Here is a 22,235-nt window from a genome sequence, read left to right as displayed (position 1 = left end):
AAAATAAAACTACGGGTTAGTAGTGATTAGTGTTAATTGTGCAAGTTATGTCGTGTAGTATGAAAGTGCAACCACAATGATTCCAAACATTCCTCAAAGATTTGGTTTTAGAAGACATTCTGGAAGATGAATGAAATGAAATGAAAAATACTTAAATAATCCCAGAGGGAAGCTGCAATGTTGTAGAAGTTTTTTTTATTTGTGTTTTTTTTTTTAAAAAAAACAACCATAATTAATAAAAAGAAGATATTGCCTTGTTTCTGAAGGCAAAGGCTGCTGGCAGATCTCCTGTACTTTTCCGTCTTGCATTGGACTTGACAAAGCCTGACACGGAACACATTGTTGTTTCTTTACTGTTCTGTGGGAAGGATGTGAAGAATCGTCCATTATTATCAGCAGCTTGTGCAGCATTCTTCTCTGGTCAATCAGCTCCAGTGGCTCCACCGTTATCCTCAGCACAGAACCAGCCTTCGTCTTTGGTTTTTTAAGTCTCTTTAAGTCTCTGGCTCTGATCCTGCTGCCCCAACAGATGCTGCAAAGCTGATTGCACTTTGCACAACAGACTTATAGAAGATATGCAACATCTTGGTAGAGAGATTTAATGATCTTAGCTTCCTTAACAAGTAGAGTCTGCTCTGTCCCTTCTTGTAGATGGCCTCTCTGTTGCATTTTCAGTCCAGTCTGTTGTCTAGCTGTACTCTAAGGCACTTGTATTCCTTAATCACCTCCACCTCTTCTTCCAGGATGTAGACAGTGTTTTGTTTACTCTTGTTCCCTCTGAAGTCAACAATTATCTCTTTTTTTTGGTTTGTACTTAAAATGGGGTGATTGTTTCTGCACCATCTTACAAACTGCCTGACCAGTTCTCTGTACTCAGCTTCTTGCCCATCACCGATACACCCCACAACTGCAGAGTATTTGTATATTAATAGATGACAGGACTCAGAGTTGTATTGGAAGTCTGAGGTGTACAGTGTGAAGAGAAATTGCGAGAGTACAGTCCCTTGTGGTGCTCCAGCAACTGGTCTGTAGTCTTTTAATTCAGATGGTTGGAATTGTTTAGGATACTGGAACAAGACAGAATGTTTTCCACAGCACAGAAACTTTTCTGACTCAAGCAGGTGTTGAAAAGGTGCTGTATAATCCAACATAGTTGTTCTGAAAATGTTTTCAGAACCTCGGGGCTGACTCCATCTCAACCTGCAGCCTTCAGTCTCTCCCGTTGTTTATTTACCTGACTGCATTTAACAGACAGGTGAGGGGTGGAGACAGAGGAGGTGTCAGTATGTTCTGATGTGGAGGGAGATGAGGCTTGAATTAAGGTTTGTGACTGGGGTACAGAGGGATAGAGTGGAGGTGTGACAAGAAAGCTGTAGGCTCATGGAGAGTGTGTGGTCTGTTGGGCTGGTGTGAATTTCTCTGTGGAAATAAACCTACCTAAACCATCTCTACCAACTGGTTTGGGTATAGATTGCCAAAAGTAAGTGTTTGTGATCCCATTTGACTATTTCACTGTTGTTACTATATCATTGACTGTAATCTCAAACATTTGTTAAAAAACTGTTTCTTCTTCTTATTGTCCAAAGGAAAAGAAAACAATGTGAAGACACATTTTTCTATTGCTTATTTCTTGGTGTAAACTTTAACGGGTTAAATTTGATGATGAATTACTGTGTGGTAACACATGATCATGGGTTATTCCAGGTTGAGGATTAGCTAGGGTTGTTGCATCTGGAGACAAAAAAAAAAAATACCAGAGATGCTTAATCAATTAAAGAAGAACACTAAGCGAATGGGGACAGGATTTAAAAGACAACAGGATGTCCTGAAAGATGATGTATCTTGGGAAACTATTTTAGCTAGTGCAGGTCACTCATCTCCTGCTGGCTGAGGAGGAAAACATTTGCATCATTGAGTGTTGATTTATTATTGGTAAAAGACATAGAAAATCTTCATTTGGTTAGGAACGAGAGTGATCTCAGCTGTAAAACTACTTATAAATATGCAATTCTGACAAAAAGCAGACACATGAACCAAACCTAAGAGCTCTCTGAAGGTATTACAGACTTGAAGCCTTCCAAAAGTCAACATGTGATCAAGGGCTATTACTTTGGGATGCATTTGTACCTCGAATATTCCACATATCCTTAATTTCGTACAGGCTTAGCATACTGATATACCCTGTGCTACACTATTGGTATATTGGCTCGACTAAATTTCTTTTATCAATATAAAGAGCTGTTCTTGATGCATGCAGCATTTCACAGATGTATATGAATTTTTTTAATGCCACCAATATTTTTTCCTCATACATTCAACAAATCACTATACAGTTTAGTATGATAGCCATACATATGCTACAGATGGTTCTCTTTATGTTTGGAAAGCCTCTTCTCTGAAGTAGGAGCTAACAGGCCTTCTATAAAAGCAGCTCTATAAACTAAAATGGGCTGCACTTCCTGTGGTGTGGACACAAAACAAAAAGGAAATTCCTTTCACTACTTAATGAGCTATAAAAATGTCCCTGTTGTCTGAAAGCACCTGTGGGTTACTAATTCCAACAAGTAACCTTATTCTTAATTACAAACAGTAATGCAGTTATAGTTGGTTGCAGAAAGAATATTTCACAAATGGTCCTATTTTCATCTTATAATACGAAGCATGATTCTACATCATGTTACCTAATCCACTGCCATGTTTGTGTTTCATCATATGTATATTCCTCAAAACATGGAGTTCATTCCAAAAATGTGCCTTTTTTCCCCACAGCTACCCAGTTTTGTAGTCAGTAGAATTTATCCTGTGTTTGATATCCCATGGAATCTGCAACTTGTAACTCAGAAATGCATCCTTTTTGACCAGCAGCCATGTTTCATCAATAAAAACACTTTTGTTTTTCACGGCTTTGCTTTTCTCAGCAGCTTGAAAGTTCACTGGACTTTATAAAGAAATTAGCTATAAATTATTAGAAAAGTATTTTTTTTTAAAATATTGTATTAGATCAAAAATAAAAAATGATATAAAAGTTTTCCTGCTAATGTTATCAGGCTTCTAGCATCACTTTCTTTGATTTTCCCAGTGAGGAGTCTGGAATTCCCTAAGAAAACCCAGTAGGATGTAATCTATATTTAAAATGTGGACATTTATACAAAATGCAACAAGGATGCAACACCATAAGCCACATAACTTAGTTGAATCATTGTTTCTTCCAAAAATGACCTAATTTGGGTTAAGTGATTAGCAAGTGCTGTTCGCATGGCAGTGTCCTAATAAAAATAAGATCTTGATTGAATTAATAACAGAATATTGCTGGGTGTTTAAAGTATTTACTGTCATCACAGAGATGGTATTTTACCTCCCCAGTTCAACAGGAAGCCAGCTCAGATCTTTACTAAATGGAAAACTATCCACAGTCTCACAAATCTAAAGAAACAAGCTCAAACACATGAGTACGTCAATGATTCATCAGCCAGGAAGTACCTTGAACAAAGATCTCATTTCTGTGTTAACCTTTAGTAACATAATAATCAGAGACTTGCCATGGAAAAAAACAAGCACATTTATCTTGATCTGGACAATCACCTGAGATTTATTCCATTCCACATATACTGGTTATAGATTTGTTATGTAATATTGCTCCAATATCAAATATTTCTATGAAGATTTATTAATAATTACACCCCATATAATGTGAGAAGGACACAGATTTAAAGATGCCAGAGACATATACTGTGGTAGAGATTGAAAAATAAGCAATTAGGCTGATAAAAGTGAGATGAAGGTAAAAACTGATGTAGATTTATCATATTTAGGAATATAATTTCTTATTCCGCTTTCATGCACAAGAAAGCATTATATGAGAGGAAATCAATCAAAGGAAAAGTGAACCTCTCCTTTTAAGCACTATATTAGACACAGTGAAACATAGAGGAAAATGTCTTTAATGAACAGACTTAGTTGAATTTTTATTAATAGTATGAAATTGTCTATACTCTCTTCTCTGTCACTAGTTACCTTCCAAACCCAGTAGCCAGTCTCTTCGCCTCCCTGGTCCGAGCGACAGGAAAAGCCACCGGATGTCACAGCTGTCCAAACGCTACAGCCACGATGAAATGCTTCTCCTTCCCCAGATCGGTGGATCAACATCATCTTGCGGCCTGCTGGATGATAGCCTCTGTAGCACCAGTGATACTCTGTCCTCACACAGGCACTGGAGGATCCCCAAGGTACACACTGCTAGATCCAACACAAACAGCTAGACTAAGTCTTTTGCAGAGCTCTGACTGTGTTCTCTTTCCGTTCCTGCCTCACAGACTAGTTCAGGTTTCTGTCGGGTAAGAGCAGAGTAAGAGCAGCTCTGGATCATTTGCAACTCTTTATTTCCTAAGACACTGTGCCTTGATGCGTGTAATTACTGTGTGAATTTCAGCCCTTGAGGTGAATTTTCTCAAGAACTCTCCCCAAGGTGCATTTTGCTTGAATTTTCAGCAGCGCTTAACCAACATCAAGTTTTTTATACTGTTACTTTTGGCCTGTAACACACCTACTTCTTCAGGATCAAAAGAGAAAGAACTCTGAGTTTCACACAAAGAATTTTCTTCTTGTCTCTGTTTACAGGTGGTCCAGAGGATCAACTCCATTTACTGCACTAAACGTGGGAAAAAGAGACTAAAGAAGCTGTCCGTGTCCAATGTTGAGATGGCGTCTCTCAGAGGTAAGGGTACTCCTTACTCCTTTGATCCACGGGCCATATAAGTGAGTAAATATTTGTGTCTCAGCCTCCCACAAAAAGTTCTCTCTCTCTTGTTACATAAACACATTTGTAAAATTCCCCTCTGACCCTTGGAAAACCTTGGTGTCTGTCTAATATTTGTCTCCAGATGACAACAGTGAGAGTGAGAGCGACTCTGATGACAGGTTCAAAGGTGAGTGACCACTGCTTTCATCTGCAGAGCTCAGGTGTTAAACTTTATTTAGCAAGTAACCTATAACTGAAACAAAGCCACAGGATTTATTATGGCTAAAATCAATGAGAAGGAAGGAAATGGGGACTTTAGTGGTCTACATAAATATGTACAGCATTATTGCATTTCCTGACTGGCTTCATGTTAATATTCTGTGAGCTTTAGGGCTTCATAGTGTATGATAACATTATGGATATAGATTATGTGTGAATTATTTTTGCTTCCCTCCTCAGCTCACACCCAGAGGTTATTGAAACTGCAGTCCATCCTTCGTAGAGCCCCGAGCTATCGTACACTAGAGCTGCAGCTGATTGAGTGGCAAGAGAGAGAGCTCTTTGAGTACTTTGTGGTGGTTTCTTTGAAAAAGAAACCTAGCAAGAACTCTTACTCTCCAGAGGTCACCTATCAGTTCCCAAAGGTAAAAGCATAAATCATAACTGAATCTTCCTGCTGGTTGTGTTAAACTTTACACAGTGACATAGCATCACCTTACTGATGCCCACAATTGTCCAATAGGCTTCCACAGAGGTTCCTCAGCACCTGAACTCATCATAGCTAAATGTTATCTGTTGGTGATGTCACTGTTGTCGGATGTGTCTCCATAATTACCCAGATAATGAAGGAGAAGCTTGTTGCAGAAGGGAGAAGTGATGTGTTATCCTTTGGTGGTTTGATTGAACTAAACAGCAACTCTAAACTGTGATACGATCAATGTTTAATGCATTTTAAAACACCATTCACTGTTATTATTCATAGTAATAGTACTAATAATAACTTTTCTTAAGCTTTCCCCACTGTGATCTTTCAGCTATTGATTACTATGTAAGCGAATGAGCCAGTAATACCAGCAAATATTCAGTGGGTTTCTCACTTGTGACTATGTTGTTTGATGACACTTTGAAGCTTTCTGGACAATCATAACTTATAGCTTAGAGCCCAGAAGCCTGCTTGTAGTTAAAAATAGCTAGAATCCATGTGACAGGGAAGGGCTTTTAGTTGTTAGAAAATAGATTTTAGAGTTGTTTGGTTCAGCTGACATGTCCCTTGGGAGAAGTACATCTCTACTAACCAGGGGGGCACATACTCTGTAGCTGAGTCACTGAGGACTGCAGAGGCCAAAGGAAGACATTCTATTCTGGTAGTTTATAGGTCAGATGGACATCCTTTGGGAATTTTAAAAAAGGATTACAATCAACTGAAGGAGAATGAGCTGCCTCAAACTCGTGTCCTTTTTGTTTCCTTTCCTTTCCTCTCACAGTTGGAGAGGCCCACCAAGCAGATGCGGGAAGCAGAGCAGAGGCTCAAAGCTATTCCTCAGTTTTGCTTCCCAGATGCAAAAGACTGGAGTCCTGTCTCTGAGTATACCAGGTGTGACCAAAGCTCTTCTGTCTCCTTTTTGTCTTTTGGATCATTTCACAATGTGATACTTTAGGTGTGAAAAATTAGTGGAGTTTTTCGTGTTACAACATGCTGTTAATAATTGTGTAAATGAAAGTAAATTTTCTATTTCAGATAGCAATAACATGCATTATATTTTAGAACAACTGCAAGTTATCAATATAAGCATCACTCTCTCTGTGTCTGTCTGTCTTTTTGTTGATCATCATTTGTTTTAATCTGCAGTGAGACCTTCTCCTTCATGTTGACCGGGGAGGACGGCAGCAGGAGGTTCGGGTACTGCAGACGCCTGCTGGTAAGCCCCTGTTCAGCTCCTCATCCTCTGCACCCTGTTCACACCCTGTCAAGCCCTGTTTGTTATGACAGACGCTTCTATTTGAACACGCGATGCCGTTTTCCTGTGGGGGTGTTGGCTTGTTGTGTGACCATCCTCTGTGGTAACAGGAAATAAACCATCAAAAAAAAAGAAAGAAAAATGCTGCAAAGCTGAACTGGGTATCAAACAGGATTTACAGATTAAATCAATGGGAAAAAATGAGTGCAGAAATAAACTTTGATTGTAACTGAAATAGCAGCTGATCAGCATTCGTGTCAGCCCAGGAAATAGCTCTACATGCTGTTAGTAGGAGAATAACAAGCATCCAAGCCACACATTCAAGAACATTGATTTTAGTTAATGACTGTGATATTATATTTAATTACATTCATAAATCCATCATTATTAATATATTTGGTCAAATAAAACATTTTCAGAAAGCAAGAATTCAGTAATAGAAAATGCAATAAAAACATAAACAAAAATAAAAAAAACAAGGGTTGACTCACTCAATTAACAAGAGTTTCTCAAGAGAGGCAAAAACAAAGAGAAACCATGAAAAATCCAACTGTTGTCATTCTGGAGCCTTTCCTCTCCATAATGAGACTATGGAGCGCTTTGAAGTGTTTTGCTGAACCTCCCATTTAGCTTGTGGGTAGAGCATGAGTTTGTGGGATTTTGTGACTGTGCTGTTGATTTTGTTTGCCGTTTGGTATTTTTGACCGTGTTTATGCTACAGCAGTGGGTATTTCCATCACAATGCACAGTTACTATTGTGTGTTTGTGTGTGTGCTGATGAGTGACAGACAGAAATCTTTTCAACCTTCAGTTATGCTTGATGCACTCTCTTGATCTGAGATTCACCTCGACAGAAGCAGATTTTAATGAAGGCAGAAAGAGGTGAGCTGCTCTCCTCCAGTAACTTTGTTTCCTCCCTGCTGTCCGTCCAGCAGCTGGCAGTAACCAAGCATTCCTGAAGACTTGAATCAAGCCCCACACAGTTGATTTAATCATCCATTTGGAAAAGCAGAGGAGAAACAAGAGGAGAAAACTGTATACCTAATATGGACAAGTGGATTGGCTCTTGTTGAAAGCTTGCATTCATTTGTGTCTTTGTGTCTGAGTGCGTCTGTGCCCCTGGTCCAAGCTTATAATGGTCCATGAGAGTGCGGAGGACAGTAGATAGGATCAGCAGGAGCAGATAAACCACCTATGTTTAGGAAGGAGGCAACCACATGAAAGACTTTCACCTCAGATGACAGATTAAATTAAAGAGCTCTTGATGTCATGTTATAGTGGTGCACTGTCCTGGTTGTTTTTTTTATGGCCCTTTTATATAGTTTTGTTTTAATATACACAGATTTCACTCTCAAAGTTTAGTTTACTCTTTGCCGGTGAACAGAGGGGTCTTATGTTACTCAGAAAAATAAGCTTAATGATGCTATTATTGTTATTACAAGACCACAGACCTTTGGCATAGAGTCAGTAATAATGTGAACTACTCCCACTGAAATAGCCCCTAAATAAAGGGGTTCCAATAAGTGAAATGAATAATGTAACACTTAGTTCTCTGCTGTATTATTGTCATAATATGCCATACTGTAAATTGCAACTCACTTCAAACAGATGCCATTATTTATGGGAATCTACTTTACTGTAAGCCGTTGAATATTTAGTCATAATCAAATAAAATGTTTAGGATGTGAAATTTAAAAGTCAGCTGTAAATATATAATGTATATACATGCAGAGTATCATTGCTTTGTTTCTGCAGGTCTGCAATGTTGGAGCGGGCAAAATCTGCTTCAGACCTTTCAGACTGCAAACAGCTACTATACTTAGCATAAGTCAATTCATGACAATTGATTTGTTATAAATTTGAATAATTGAACAAATACAGTAAGAAATCTGGTAGAAAATGTAAGCATAAAATTGCAGCTGCTCTGAAGATGTTAATTTCTGTACCACCTGTTTTGTTTCTTGTTTTTTTTTGTCCTTGCATCATGTATCCCACCAATCTGAACCCACTGGTTGGCTTGCAGTTTCCTTGTTGGGATTGTATGGGATTTTTCAGGGTGCATGAAATTATTTGGTTGATTGGTGATTCAATTTTGGTAAAAGATAGAATAGTTTTGTGTCAGGGGCGAAACACTGTGGTCCTCTGCAACTAATTCGGCATGCATCTTGCGTCCTACCTGTTCTGTTAGCTCTGTCCAGCCAGTAAAAGTCTTATCTTGACTCTTGTCTTATCTCTTGCCCTGTTCCTTTCTCTCTTTCTTTTGTTCTCTTCCTCCGATAATGTCTGCTTGTGTTCTTCTTATCTTCTGCTTTGCTAAATCAGCGACGGTGCACATTTAAAACAGCCAGTGTGTGACGTGGTGCTTAAAGCGAAACTTGGGTGCAACATCATGCGGCGTCCCTGAATAGTTGTATAGTGTGGTTTCTCAACGTCGGGGTGTTGCTGGGCAGCGATGGCTCTAGAAAAGCACATAATACATGTCACTGTACCATCAAATAAGTCAGGAATGCAGAGTTTTAAGATCAGAAAGTTATGTAATGCATCTTTAACTTACATTGTGTGGTGTTATTAATGCACAAAATCATAGTAATAAACACTAAAATCATGTGTGCTTGCAAAAAAGTTAACACAGCAGTCAGTCACACAGTCAGAAATGACTTCAGAATTACAGAAAACAGTTTTACAGTAAATAATCCAGTGATTTGGGGGCCTAAATCTGGATGATTTTGACTCCTGTTTTTATTATTTTAATTTGACTATAAACCCCACATTTATTGAAATTGTAATGCTATACTACTGGACTGTCTCTTAAAATGTATTTATAGCTAATTTGAGGAACACCTGCAGACGTATCTCTTGATGTTCAGTCTCACTTTTCTTTCTTGTCCAGCCAACTGGGAAAGGACCTCGCCTTCCAGAGGTGTACTGTGTCATCAGCAGACTGGGCTGCTTTGATTTGTTCTCCACCGTGAGTTCAGTCCTGTCATCTAACTAAACATATATGTGCATAACACACACTTGCACACATGCTCACAGAAAGTAAGCCAAAGCAATCTGGTGCTGTACTTGTGGTTAACTGTCTGACAACTGACAGAAATGACTTTCAGCCATACGTTTGCTCAGTGGCAGACCTAACTTTAGTCTTTCTGATTTCCCAAGGTAATACTTTCCTTCATTTTTGTCTATCTAGAGTTAAGACAGAGAACAGTCCCACAGATTTGCTTTTCCAGCCTTATCTGATTACTTTAAAAATTCAAAGTGAGTGAATCCAGATATTTAAAACAAACATAGAAGAACACAGAATATTTCAAAGTAACTGGACAATGTTGATGAGGTGTTTACACGCTGTAGTTACAGTATATAATTTGTGAATAACCTGTTTACTCTTCTCTCTTGTCTAGTTTTGCATCACATGATATTTTAGGAGCTTCGATAACAGTACAGCAGGAAATCTGGGATGAACAGGAAGCTATTTAATGGTTTTACTCATGATAAAGGAGGACAGCAGTGTTTGATTTCAGAAAGAGTTGTGTGTGAGAGAAAAAGACAGACAGTTGGAGAGATTGGGTGAGGTGATATCATATGACCTCGAAAATGAGCGATTCTCCCAATTAACTTTCCAGACAGGAGGCAGCTCAAATCAAAACAGCCAGACAGGCACACTGGGTGGAATTTTCCAATCACACGGGCATAGAAATAGATTCATTTGCTATTTTTCAAAACAGAAAATGAATGTGAAGTTCCAGACAGCGGCTACTACTGACAGCAATATGTTTACATTAACTGTCACCATTGTCAATAAGCTGGATGGCTGCTGATGGTTGAAGCATGTGAAGGAAGCTGTGCTCTTCACTCCCATGTACAGATCCTGGATGAGGTGGAGAGACGGAGAGGCATCTCTGCAGCGCTGGTCTATCCCTTTATGAGGAGTCTGATGGAGTCCCCCTTTCCTGCACCAGGGAAGATTATCAAAGTCAAGACCTTCCTGCCCGGAGCAGGAAATGAGGTCAGAGCTGCTGCCAAAGCAGAACACAGCAGCTTTCAGTAATTTAATTGCAACCATTAACCCAAATGTTCAGATACAGCTCTGCAGGAAATGTGCTCAGTCAATTTTTCTTAGACTTGCTGTTCTTTGTGGTCATTCAGGTCATTGAGCTGAGGCGGCCCACTGACTCCAGACTAGAACACGTGGACTTTGACAGTCTGTTCAAGTGCCTCAGTGTACGGCAAGTGATACGAGTCTTTGCCTCGCTGCTGCTGGAGCGCAGAGTAATCTTTGTGGCTGATAAACTCAGGTGAGTTTCCACCACTCCCACTCTACTGAGTCATGAAGGTTTCACTGAAATGGAGTTTTATTATTAGCAGGAAAAGAGATTTGATTTTGCAATATAAAAACGTTTTTCAACAATTATTACAACTAACAGAATGGTTGGTTTCCTCCTTCGATATGTTCACTCTTTTTTAGTGTGAGTCATTTGATCTTTGATTTTACTTCTTTCAACCCTCTGAACAAAGTCAGGACCTGCTGAAATTTAGATAAAAAGTGATTGCAATTTAAACTCTATTTATTTGTAAATTCTTAAAAAGACGAGAGGTTAAACGATGAAAACCTTTTTTTTTTTTTCAACAACTGAAAAAAAAACCAAAAGGATTAAACTGGAACTGGGAACTTTTTTCAGGGAAAATTGTTTTCCAGTCGGTGTTGATATTGAATTTCGGCTGCTCAACAGATCAGGGATTTATGGGATATTATATAATGAACCAGATTTTTCCAGTCTTTGACTAGTTTGTACCTCTATTCTTAACAAACAGCCATGTTGTTGTTATATGAGCATAATTTAATTTGCCATTGTTTGCTGAAATCAACAAGACCTTCTGGATGGCCTCCTATGCTGCTCTAAAACTTCTATATCAATCATTCAGTATTAATGGCCATAAATGTGCCAGTAAGTCATCCCATGTGCTTAATACACCATGATCCCATCATGGATGCTGACTTTGAGCTAAACCAGATGATCCCATTTTTCTTAGCCCAGATTACAAAGCATATGTGACTTTTATTTATTTATTTATGTTTTAATAAAAGGAATGTTTTTAATTGTGAGGCCACAGGGTAGTTTTATCTGCCCTAAATGATTTCAGCTCAGACAAGGTGTTGATGTTTCCAGATCTTGTTTGTATATGTTTCTTCTGAGTGGACTGTGTTCACTGACTGTGGGTTTTCCGAGTGTTTCTGAGACTGTGCAGTAATTTCCATTACAGAATTGTTCATTTTTATGCAGCCTGTCTGTAATGCCTTAAAATTGGCAAAATATTTGCATGGAGATTTCTCTGGATGTCTCACTGTTTTACATTATTCTTTATTAATGTGGAGAATTTATACACATCTTTACTTACTGAAAGACTCATGCTAAACCATGCACCAGAGTTTGTTGCAAGTTAACATCACTAGTTGTGAAATAATCCACCATGTATTTGTTTTTTTGCTTCTTGTCTGGGGTAGTTTTAGTTCAATATTAGTAATTAGATAAATTAAATTACTTCCTACTTAATTTCTCCTACACTTTACACAGCTTCAGGAGTCCTGTGATGAACTAACACTTCTCATTCAGTTCAAGCTGCAGCACACTATGTGTTAACAGAGTTTAGGTGCTTAGAGATGATACTGAGGGAAAATTAATATAGTTAGTTCAGAGGACTCCAATGGTTTTGGGTATTTTTTGGTTTCTTTAAAGTACAAGAAAACCCTGACAGTAAAGTTGTGCTACCCAGCCTGCCATGTAGACTGATCTAGGCTGATAGTAAAACTGGACAAACTTTTCTACAAATAACTGTAATATAGCCTCACACTGCAGTTTTATAAGCTTAACAGATGCACTATGTGGAACAGTTTGACTAAGATGGTTGATAAAGCAACTGGTCAGTCAGTTGGTAGTATCAGAGATAAAATGGGTCACACTAGTGAGAGACACTGCCAGGGGAGAAGAGGGTGCGGTCTGATAAGATGTGAAGAATCTCTGAGGACTCTGTGTCCCAGTCTGTCTTCTTCTTACAGAAAAGAGAGGGGTGCTTTTAGAGCATTGGAGGCGAGGGTGGAGTGGGAGGAGATTTTAGTAGAGAAGTAATCTCTCCACATATCAGAGCCCAGTTTAAACAAACATCAGTGGGGGCAGCGACTGTGAGGGGAAGGAATGCACTTCCTGTGTGTGCGACTCTGCCCTCTGTGATCTGTGGCTCAGCTGTCGCCGTTTGACTTACGATGCCACGTTCACTCCCTACGTATAAGACCTCTCCATCTGTGTCCCTGGAGAATTTTTTGTCTTTGCTGCTCATTACAAGTGGCAATAGCATCAAGGAGTTAATGGGGAGGAATGAAGAAGTAACTCAGATATGTCATGTTATATTAGAGGAATATTGTCACAGTACTTTGTGATATATATATAATTTATATAATTTATTTATATTTATATTTATATTTATAGTGAAAACTCTACACTTGGAGGTCAGCGTTGGAGGATGGAGCTACACCCTTCCAAGATTCCAATAAATATCACAAATGACTTTGTTTATTTAGTCCCCAGAGGATGAAATCTGTTTACTATGAGGTGACTTGATGAAATGTGATCACTTGTGATGGTCATTCTACCACATATCTCAAGAGGATTTGTAGTCACTTTTGTGATTTTTTTTTATTGTTCATATAACAGGATCATCATTTCAAAATTTAATTTAGCCCCAAATAATTTCTAACTAAACTAACTTTCCCATCACAATTAGCAGCTGCTTGGATTTTTATGCTAATTTAAAACTGCTAGCATGCTAACATGCTGAACCAGAACAATGAACACAATAAACATCATTACTGTTAACATTTTTATGCCAGATTATGGAGTTATTACAAATCTCTCTAAAGAAAACTGACATAACTGCAGTGAAGTAACAGTCTGTGGCTAATGCATGCTGTATGATTCAAGTAAACCTTGAGTATTCGATTGTGTGTGTCCATGTGTCTGGCAAATCATGTTTTGGTTGCATTTGAAGGCAATGACAGGGCCTACCTGTAGCATTAATGACATCTATGATAAAAGAGCTTCTCCCTCAGAAGCTCTGGTACATAATACATTCCCTAAATACCTCAGCTGCAATGGATGATGTATGTTTCTTTCATCTGAAATGTATATTCCATACATGCAAGAACAAGAGAGGAAAAGCGATTTTAGACAATAGTTGCATTACTGAACTCTTGTAAAATTACTCTGAAAGCTTTGTTTTTTATCAGAGAGGTTGCTGCTTCCACATGACAGTCTGCAGAGACAGTTTTCTCTTAGTGATCAGCCACCATCTGTTGCCTGTAATAACAAGTCTGATCTCTAATCAGATCAATTCATCATCAGCTATGTCAATCTGTAACTGCATAACTCAACTGACCTGTAGGTGCTTGCTGAGTTTAGTAACCGAATTGGACTTATGTAAACAATCTTGTCTGTCTTCAGGCTACAGTTGACAACAGTTAGCAGATTGTATGTGCAGGTCTAGATTTACTTCTCAGCACAGAGAGCACTCTGACAGTTCACTGTGTTTCTGCATTTTAGATCTCAACCTCTTCTCCTGATGTGACTACATTGTTACAATATACAGCTATTGCAGTCTTTGTGTCAAAAAACAACTAAACATCAAACCCACAATTTGTAATTGGCAGTTCAGCAAGTAGATCTCATTCACCACTTATGGAATAAGGAAAAGAGGATGTTCATATTTCCTGCATCATTTTACCTGGATTTACCTCCATTTAATTGTTTATGACTGTATTGTTACAAAAAGTAGGTGTCTAGGATAGTTATTTTTGTGGCAGAAAAGTGGCAAAGGGGATTTAATGAAATTTTAGAGGTCTTTGTCAGAGATGCAGGATTAAAATGGAGGAGACTGCAGAGGGAAACTAAACAATGGCTGAGAGCTTTTTTCTCATAGTCATGGTGAATTAATCAAGCTCACTTTTCAGTGGTACAGAGTGCTGCTTGGGTTTCTGCATGAACACACTTTTGTTTCCCCTTGTGGTTACACTACATGACTAGAAGTACAAAATATGATGTTTACAGATGTGTGGTGTCCTGCTATGTTTTTGTAGCAATTCATTATATAGAAGTGAGAATGCAGATCACCAGCATGCTATGCAGCTAATGATAAAAGGTGAAACACAACAGAATTATTGGTGCTGTTGCAGGCCTTTTCCAAACAGGTTTGGTGGCGTGCTCATGTCATTTTATCCTCTATTAATGTCAAACATTTTATCTTACATATTCTTCAGAACTGGCACAAAGCCAAAACTATATTTTATAACCCAACCGGTTTCCCATGTGATATTTAAGTAGAGCGAAACTGACTCACAGTAAACATTTGAAATGCTTATACTCTTCAAAGAGTCAAGCAAGATGTGGATATTATCGGAAGGCAGAGCTAGAGTCTTGGAACAAAGGGGATGAAGCATTCCGGTGGTGGATCAAGTATTCAGAGGGTTTCATGAAAGCACCAATACATTATTGTGAAATGCTACTCTACAAAAAAAAAAAAAAAAAACATAAATAAATAAATAAATAACTAAATAAAATTCTCCAGTAAAAGTGTCTCTAGAGTAAAACTGTGTAAGTGTCATTTTAAACCTCTTTCAAAAGTGTGATTATTTTCATTACAATGTTTTTCTTACATGGGAATTACCAGCAACCTGCAACACCGTGGAAGGACTGTTGGAGCATAAAGTATTCTGCAAGATGCAGCTGATGCAGCAAAATATTAGACAAAAGATTATTCTAATATTTCTAAGTTGTTCATAACCATTGCAGCTGGCTCTGCTCATCCTGCAGTACTTCATTGTTAAACTGATGAAAAATATCAGATATAAGATATAAGTTCAGATCATAGTCATTCACTGTCACAGTATCAAGGGGACCAGTGGTTTAACAGACTATATCAGGAACAGACATCCTGTGTTTTGGTTCAGCCAAAAAGTAGCTAAGCAGGGGCCCCCTGTTGAGCAGGGGCCCTACAACAGTCACACCCTCTGCCCCCGCATGCGCTCTGCTTATGGCTCTTACCAGAGTCGTGGCCAGCTGATTTTTACATCAGTCTTATTCTAATAAATGTTAAAACTCACATGTAGATTCTCAGAAACATGTAGACACTTCAAACACAAACAGCTGCACATATTTCATTAGCTCTCCAGACAGCATTGATCAAATTCAGGCATAATTGTGGTTTTAATAGGAACATGTATAGCGTTTTCCATTGGGAGGGAATTTCTCATTGTAAAATAGCTTTTGCTGTTAGAGTGAGAGCTGGTGGTTACAGATCCTTATGGACAGGAAGTGATGGAAAACCATTTGGGGACTAAGGGAGCGAGCAGAGAACATTCTGCTAAAGGATAAAAATACACCATGTGCAGCTTTCCCTATAGGTCTACATGTGCTCGTCCAGGTGTTATTTTGAGCCTGGAAAGACTGTGATAGTGAAGAATGACTGTCTTTGAGCACAGATGTTGTCTGGCAGCATTGGCTAGGTTTGATCTATATCTTGTTGTCCTTGTATCCTGTCCGTGGAATCAGTTTCATCCTTGCTAGGATTGGCTGATCGACATAGTGCAGAGCTTTAAAGCATGTGATTGTAATGCATTTGTCCAATACCCTCCTCTTTTGTTAAACACTGAAATGTTCCTTCCACCTCCTCTGGGCTTCACAGACTAAGCCTCCTGGGGTATCTGCCAGTACAGCCTTACACACATTAAGCCAGACCTGGCAAAGCTATGAGAGTTAATATGTCAGGATTAGCTCCCATCCTTCAAAACATAGCATTTCTGCTCAGACCTCTGAGCTACAGAACTGGATTGTTTTTGTTTTCTGTGTGTAGTATAATAAATGTTAAACTAATCATAGAAATGCCTGAGAGGCTAACTCTTTTGCAGTGGTTGGAAAATTTGGAGAAATGGAGAAATTTGGCTAATTTATGATTTGGAAAATTTGGAGAATGCCAAACAAATATCTCTATGTGTCTTCATAAAAACAGATTTCTATAGTGCTTTTCAATGCACCCAAAGCGCTTTATATTAATTTCATTATTCATTCACAGTTCACATGTCTACAGCTACCGAGGGACAGATTAACGGAAACGTGGCAGCCAATCCATGCCAATGGGCCTACAGTACTGTTCAAAGACCCTCAAAACATGTTGCTACAATATTTGTGTGTGCATATTACTTTTTTGGGGTTTTAACCAACTTGCATTTTTAGCTAGCCTGGTCAGTGAGCTCAACAATAATTAAATCCTACAGAAAAGCACAGATCTAAAACCTAGCCAGTTATAACACATTTTACAAGAAACATGAACAAAACTTTAAATGTTTTAGGTTCTGTCAGTATTATGCTGGGACTTGTGAGTTTTCTGAATTGTTTTTGTGGTTTTGTGTTTTTTCATGTTTATCTTTTATTGATTTTTTCTTTTGTGTGTGTTTATAAACAATGTGGATTATGTTGCGTTAGCTTTTGTGGTGAATATATATTTTTGTATATATTTACTTGATTTGACTTGAACCCACTTAGTAACAGTCCACAGTCAACATAACCACCACAGAACATTATTATGATCCAACCACATTACAGCTTTTAAACTAGTTTTTTCATATTAAGGATGCTTAAGTGGAAAAAAGAATCTGAATGTTCCTGCGCTGATAGTTTAATTAAACTCTAAGGAAGATATTTATTTGTTAAAAATGTTTTCATACTTTTTGTTTGTTGTTTAAATGATTGCCAACCAGTAATTGTGGAGGATGTGGAGGCCAGTGAGAATGTTCTTCCTTTTTTTATGACCCATGCCTTTCTTAAGTTTTGGTCTGGATCAAGTGGGAATGTCCCTTATTCTTTCCAAAGTTGAGTGGCAACCTCTGGTAGTGCAGAGTGTTTTCATTGCAAGTTCATTTTCTCCCAGGAGTGTGTGGTAAGAGAAAGAGTGTAACTGATCCTCTTGGTATCAGTGGTGTGCTGGGCTTTGTGTAGCCTGTGGCGAAGGTTTTTCTGAGATCTGTGCCCCATCACTCCCTGTTGGAACTCGTCAAACCCAGGAGAAGGGATCTGTTAGGAATTATAAAGCACTCCTCAGGCAAATGGAAATCAGACTGGCCAAAGTAAAGCTGCAAGTGCTTCATGTTATGAGTGAACTGGACAAGGCCTTAAAAAGTCTGAATGCCGTTGTTACTCTACCTTTGGGCTTTGCCGGTGTAATTTTGTTTTGCCCTGTCAAGAAAACACTTTTTAATCTTGGCAATTTGACTCATGGGAAGTCAAGATGAAAAGGCCTGTGGCAAACATGTAGCCTATGGAAAAGGGAGAGGGAGGTACTTTTCTCAGCATGCTGATTATGCTACTGGTCCTAGTTCTCAGTATGTTGCAGCAAAGTGTAGCCAGTAAAGTTTCTCTGGGCTGAAAGTGAACCAGGTCACATAAAAGGCAGTAATTTCAGTCTTCTCTGCTTGACAACAGACAACATTCCTCATTAAAAGCGTATATACCTCAAACAGGGTTCACTTGCATACGATGTTTGATCCCTGGTCTTGTTCCTGATCCTTCCTAATTTAGTGTGTGTGTGTGTGTGTGTGTGTGTGTGAGAGAGAGAGAGAGAGAGAGAGAGAGAAAGAGAGATTGCACCCACTGTTTATTTTAGTTCTTTTTGTGTACATGGACTGGACAGTATGTGGAGGACATAGAGGAGGAGGGTCAGCCACTGTCAACAAGCGATGGATCGTGAGAAAGACAGGCTGCTCTTTGTGATCTTGATGTTAAACCACAGCTGTCAAAGTTAAACTGAACTCTTGCTTTTTGATATAGTGACAACAAGCCCTCACCTAAACTATACAACATGTCAGAGTGACAGCACCCCTCCATGCAGAGTACAGTAATATCACAATGAAGCATTTTACTGGAGTCAACCTTCGTCATTGTGGTTTGTAGTAGATGGAGTTTAACTCCTGGTGGGAGAAGTGTAATAGATCAAGGCTCTCATTTGTCTTGAAGCTGCTGAAGTCCTTTCGTAAAAATGTTCAAGAATGATCTGTTGGTGCCTCGTTCACCTCAGATGAGCTGCAGTAAGAACAAAGAGTGATGCTATGTCTCATTAAAAAAACAAAACAAAACAAAAAAAAAACTTTCTGGAAAAAAGGATCAAATAGTCATTTAACCTGGGTGAAAACTAACCACTTGGCCCCAACTTTGTGACTGGATAATGATTGTTAAAGCATTTTGAGGAAAGCTATCAGAAGATTTACTTTACAGAAGGCACTGATTACAGTAGGTTGTATTCTTTAAGAAAAGTACTAAGAGAAAATGACCTATTTTGAATATCTTTGCTTCAATCCAGGGCTCTGGACTCTGACCATTTTTTAAGAAGTGTGACTTGTTTTTTTTAACAAGATGAACCAGCTTAACTTGGACATATGACCCTTATTTTAATTAATTAATATCCTATGAAACACTAGGAGGGGAGTGAGAATTAGTGTATGTCAACCAATTAACCTGGGCCAACCTGCAGTTTAGTGTTTTATATTACATCTTAACTACCTCACTGATAAATGCTTTCTTAAACAATGTGCTATTTAGCATTCATGAATGTCTGTCAGCTGTTTTCTCATAAAGGAAGAGATTGAAACTCAGGGTTTCACATATTTAGGCCCTGTGTTACAAAAAAAAAAAAAAAAAAAACCTGCTCGGCTTTGTGTAAATTTTTGGTTTATAACCAATATTTTAGTGATAAAGATGAAAAGAAAAGTAAAAAGAAGTAATTCTTTAAAGTCAATTCTTGCAGTGCTCCTAATTGATTTTGTTGATGCTCTTAGTATTTTCACTTTGGATCACCAGTGTGATTAGTGGAAATACTAATTCTGGATACCTTCTTTAACCTGATGTGGCCTCTGCAGAGTGTCTGAACATATATATGTGTCTTTGTCTTTCAGTACCCTGTCCAGCTGCATGCATGCAGTGGTGGCACTGCTCTACCCCTTCTCTTGGCAACACACCTTCATCCCCGTGCTGCCAGGGTCCATGTTGGATATCGTCTGCTGTCCCACTCCCTTCCTGGTGGGGCTGCTATCCAGCTCACTGCCTAAACTTAAAGAGCTGCCTGTGGAGGAGGTGTGTACGGCGTCTTCTGTCCTCCTTTGTTAGCAGTTTTTTTAACCAGAGTCTAAAGCCTATGTTTCAGACTGATGCCTGTTTTATTCTAGATCCCTCTGACTACTCTTCTTCTCTTCATCTGCTCTTGCTATTCTCTGTCTGTCTGTTGGAATACTGGGCATGTGTGTACTGACTGACAGTTAAAACAATTCAAAGTAATCCCATTACTAACTGGAGATTGTTACTGTGACTGTTTGACCTCCTCTGCCTCTAATCTCATTATGTGATTTATTTCATTTGGATCCAGCCAGGTGACTTGACACAAAGAAAACGGTTCAGTCAAATTGAGGTCAATTATTCTGACTTTTATAACCATAATTAAAAATAATTTTTATGAAAATTCATTTTTTTTTTTGTCAGTTTTCTTCTTTTACCGAAACTGTAAAAACATGCCTGTTTTGAACTCATCCATAACAAGAAACTGATTTTCAGGTTTTTAATGCAATTCATTTTAAAGTGACTTCATGATTTGAAAACATTTTACGTGCCAAAATAATGAATTTATAAATCAAGCAAATAACTGGTTGAATAAATAATGGATGATGGCCTATTACAAAACATAGTTCAGGACAAGTCAACATCCATCTCTGCTGCCTTCCGCTTCATCGATAGCCCATGAAATCATTTATCTTCTATATAACTACTGTGTGTAACCACAGACACACAGATAGAGGATCTAATCAGGTTTGAGAAAGGCAGACCTATAGAGTCACCAGCCAAAATGCTTTGCCCTCTTCCCAGTCCTGGTTATAACTTAGGATGGATATTTAGTCAGAACAAGCCCAATAAGCATCAGGTTTTCTAAAGGAAACTTCTCAGATTGACAGGAGGTGAAGAGAATGAGTAGGTCATAGTTAACAAGGACCTGTTAGCATCTGCTCTGTGTTTACATCCCTCTTCCTGCTGTTGACTGACTTCTTTCTGTGTTTTATATAACTTAGTGAGCTTATGTGATTATTTATTTTATGGAAATAGTTATTGAGTGGATGAAAAGTTGTGTCATAAATCATTCTAAAAAAAAACAAAAAAAAAAACAATGACATGCTATTCTCTCCTTTCCTCAGGCTTTAATGGTCGACCTAGGAACTGACCGCTTCATCCGACAGGTTGGTGCTCTCGCTCGACAAAAACCTTAACTTACACCAACACCATCGTCTCTTCATGTGGCAATAATAAGATAGTACTGAATGCTGCCAATCATACGTAACTGATATAATAATACTGAAGCTGTAAGTCCTGTGTGTATCAGGCTGGGATGAAGGAGGAGATTTAAGCTTAAGCCTAAAGTTGTAAAACATGTTGGTGTCTGTAAGGCTGAGCCTTTGAACCTGATCCTGCAGTCGCTGCTGTTCATTACTGGTGCTTTCATTTGTGTATAGATGGATGACGAGGCCTCACTGTTGCCACGGAAACTTCAAGCAGCTCTTGAGCAAGCGCTAGAGCAGAGGAATGATATCATCAACCAGGACTCTGACAGCGAGTCAGATGAAGGTGATTAAGTGACAGATCATCTCTCTCTATCATGACTCTTCCTGTAAATTAGAGCAACAGTGTGTGCAGTGCTGGGAGAGGAAAACTTCTGTACAAACTTTTCATGACTGTGTGACTCAAAAGGACTGATGTTGGAGGTGAGATCACACTGATGATGATGACAGTAGGCGTTATGACCTGACTGGTGGCGGGTTGTGATTACGTTAAACATTCATGTTGAAACTTATATCAAGTTTTTGGTCCTAAAATGTTACAGCACAAATGATTGTTGAGGATCGTGAGGAAACAGATCTTTAAAACTTAGATAGTGGTTATTTATTGATGTTGAATTAGATTACTAAAGGTGTTTTTAAACACCCCTATGCCAAATCCTAAACTTCCTAACAGCAACATCTACTTGAATGACATCTGTTAACCTGCAGAAGTGAGATTATATTAGCACATGACTTTCGTGGTGTTTGGATGAAGTGATAAAGCATATTCGTCTTTACCAAAACTGAATTAGTATCCATGTGGTACAGAATTTGACATATTTGTAGGAATGCACTGATTTGAGCCTCCACAACGGGGTAACTATCTGATCGTTACCCTTAGATCTATCCACAGGAAAATTCATTCCTGATAGTAATCAGCATATCTAATTTCCCACATTTATAGCAAGTGTTATTTCAGAAAAATCCTCTAAGAATTATACGAGTTAGGGTTGAAAATGGAGAGCAAATGCCTGAAAGACGTATATCAGCAGCCAAAGAAGCATGTAGGTTTTCTGTATCTATGCAGGGTATGGGATAATGGGCCATGGAGAGGGTTAGTTCACTGTGGTGCTACTGTGCATGCCAA

At 38.6% G+C, this 22,235-nt stretch overlaps 1 protein-coding gene and 1 long non-coding RNA gene across 4 annotated transcripts in view; one reads left to right on the top strand and one right to left on the bottom strand.

Annotated features, from left to right (window-relative positions):
• The window catches only part of dennd2b (DENN domain containing 2B), a 57,840-nt gene that overhangs the window by 30,482 nt on the left and 5,123 nt on the right, over positions 1-22,235 (top strand). For all 3 annotated transcript variants that reach the window (XM_042007896.1, XM_042008707.1, XM_042009432.1), the window contains 12 exons: positions 4,011-4,226; positions 4,618-4,714; positions 4,881-4,925; positions 5,198-5,382; positions 6,223-6,332; positions 6,588-6,657; positions 9,587-9,664; positions 10,562-10,702; positions 10,843-10,991; positions 19,685-19,862; positions 20,969-21,010; positions 21,284-21,395. In XM_042007896.1, the coding sequence (XP_041863830.1) occupies positions 4,011-4,226; positions 4,618-4,714; positions 4,881-4,925; positions 5,198-5,382; positions 6,223-6,332; positions 6,588-6,657; positions 9,587-9,664; positions 10,562-10,702; positions 10,843-10,991; positions 19,685-19,862; positions 20,969-21,010; positions 21,284-21,395 (1,423 nt within the window). The remainder of the gene's footprint in view (positions 1-4,010; positions 4,227-4,617; positions 4,715-4,880; positions 4,926-5,197; positions 5,383-6,222; positions 6,333-6,587; positions 6,658-9,586; positions 9,665-10,561; positions 10,703-10,842; positions 10,992-19,684; positions 19,863-20,968; positions 21,011-21,283; positions 21,396-22,235) is intronic.
• The window catches only part of LOC121656218, a 23,724-nt gene continuing 21,460 nt past the window's right edge, over positions 19,972-22,235 (bottom strand). Inside the window, exon 3 of the long non-coding RNA XR_006013405.1 lies at positions 19,972-20,007. This is a non-coding gene — a long non-coding RNA (uncharacterized LOC121656218). The remainder of the gene's footprint in view (positions 20,008-22,235) is intronic.

The sequence above is a fragment of the Melanotaenia boesemani genome, chromosome 1 (genome assembly GCF_017639745.1).
Source record: "Melanotaenia boesemani isolate fMelBoe1 chromosome 1, fMelBoe1.pri, whole genome shotgun sequence".
NCBI classification, from domain to species: domain Eukaryota; kingdom Metazoa; phylum Chordata; class Actinopteri; order Atheriniformes; family Melanotaeniidae; genus Melanotaenia; species Melanotaenia boesemani.
Note: the sequence above shows the minus strand (reverse complement) of the source record. Positions and strands in the feature narration are given on the sequence as shown.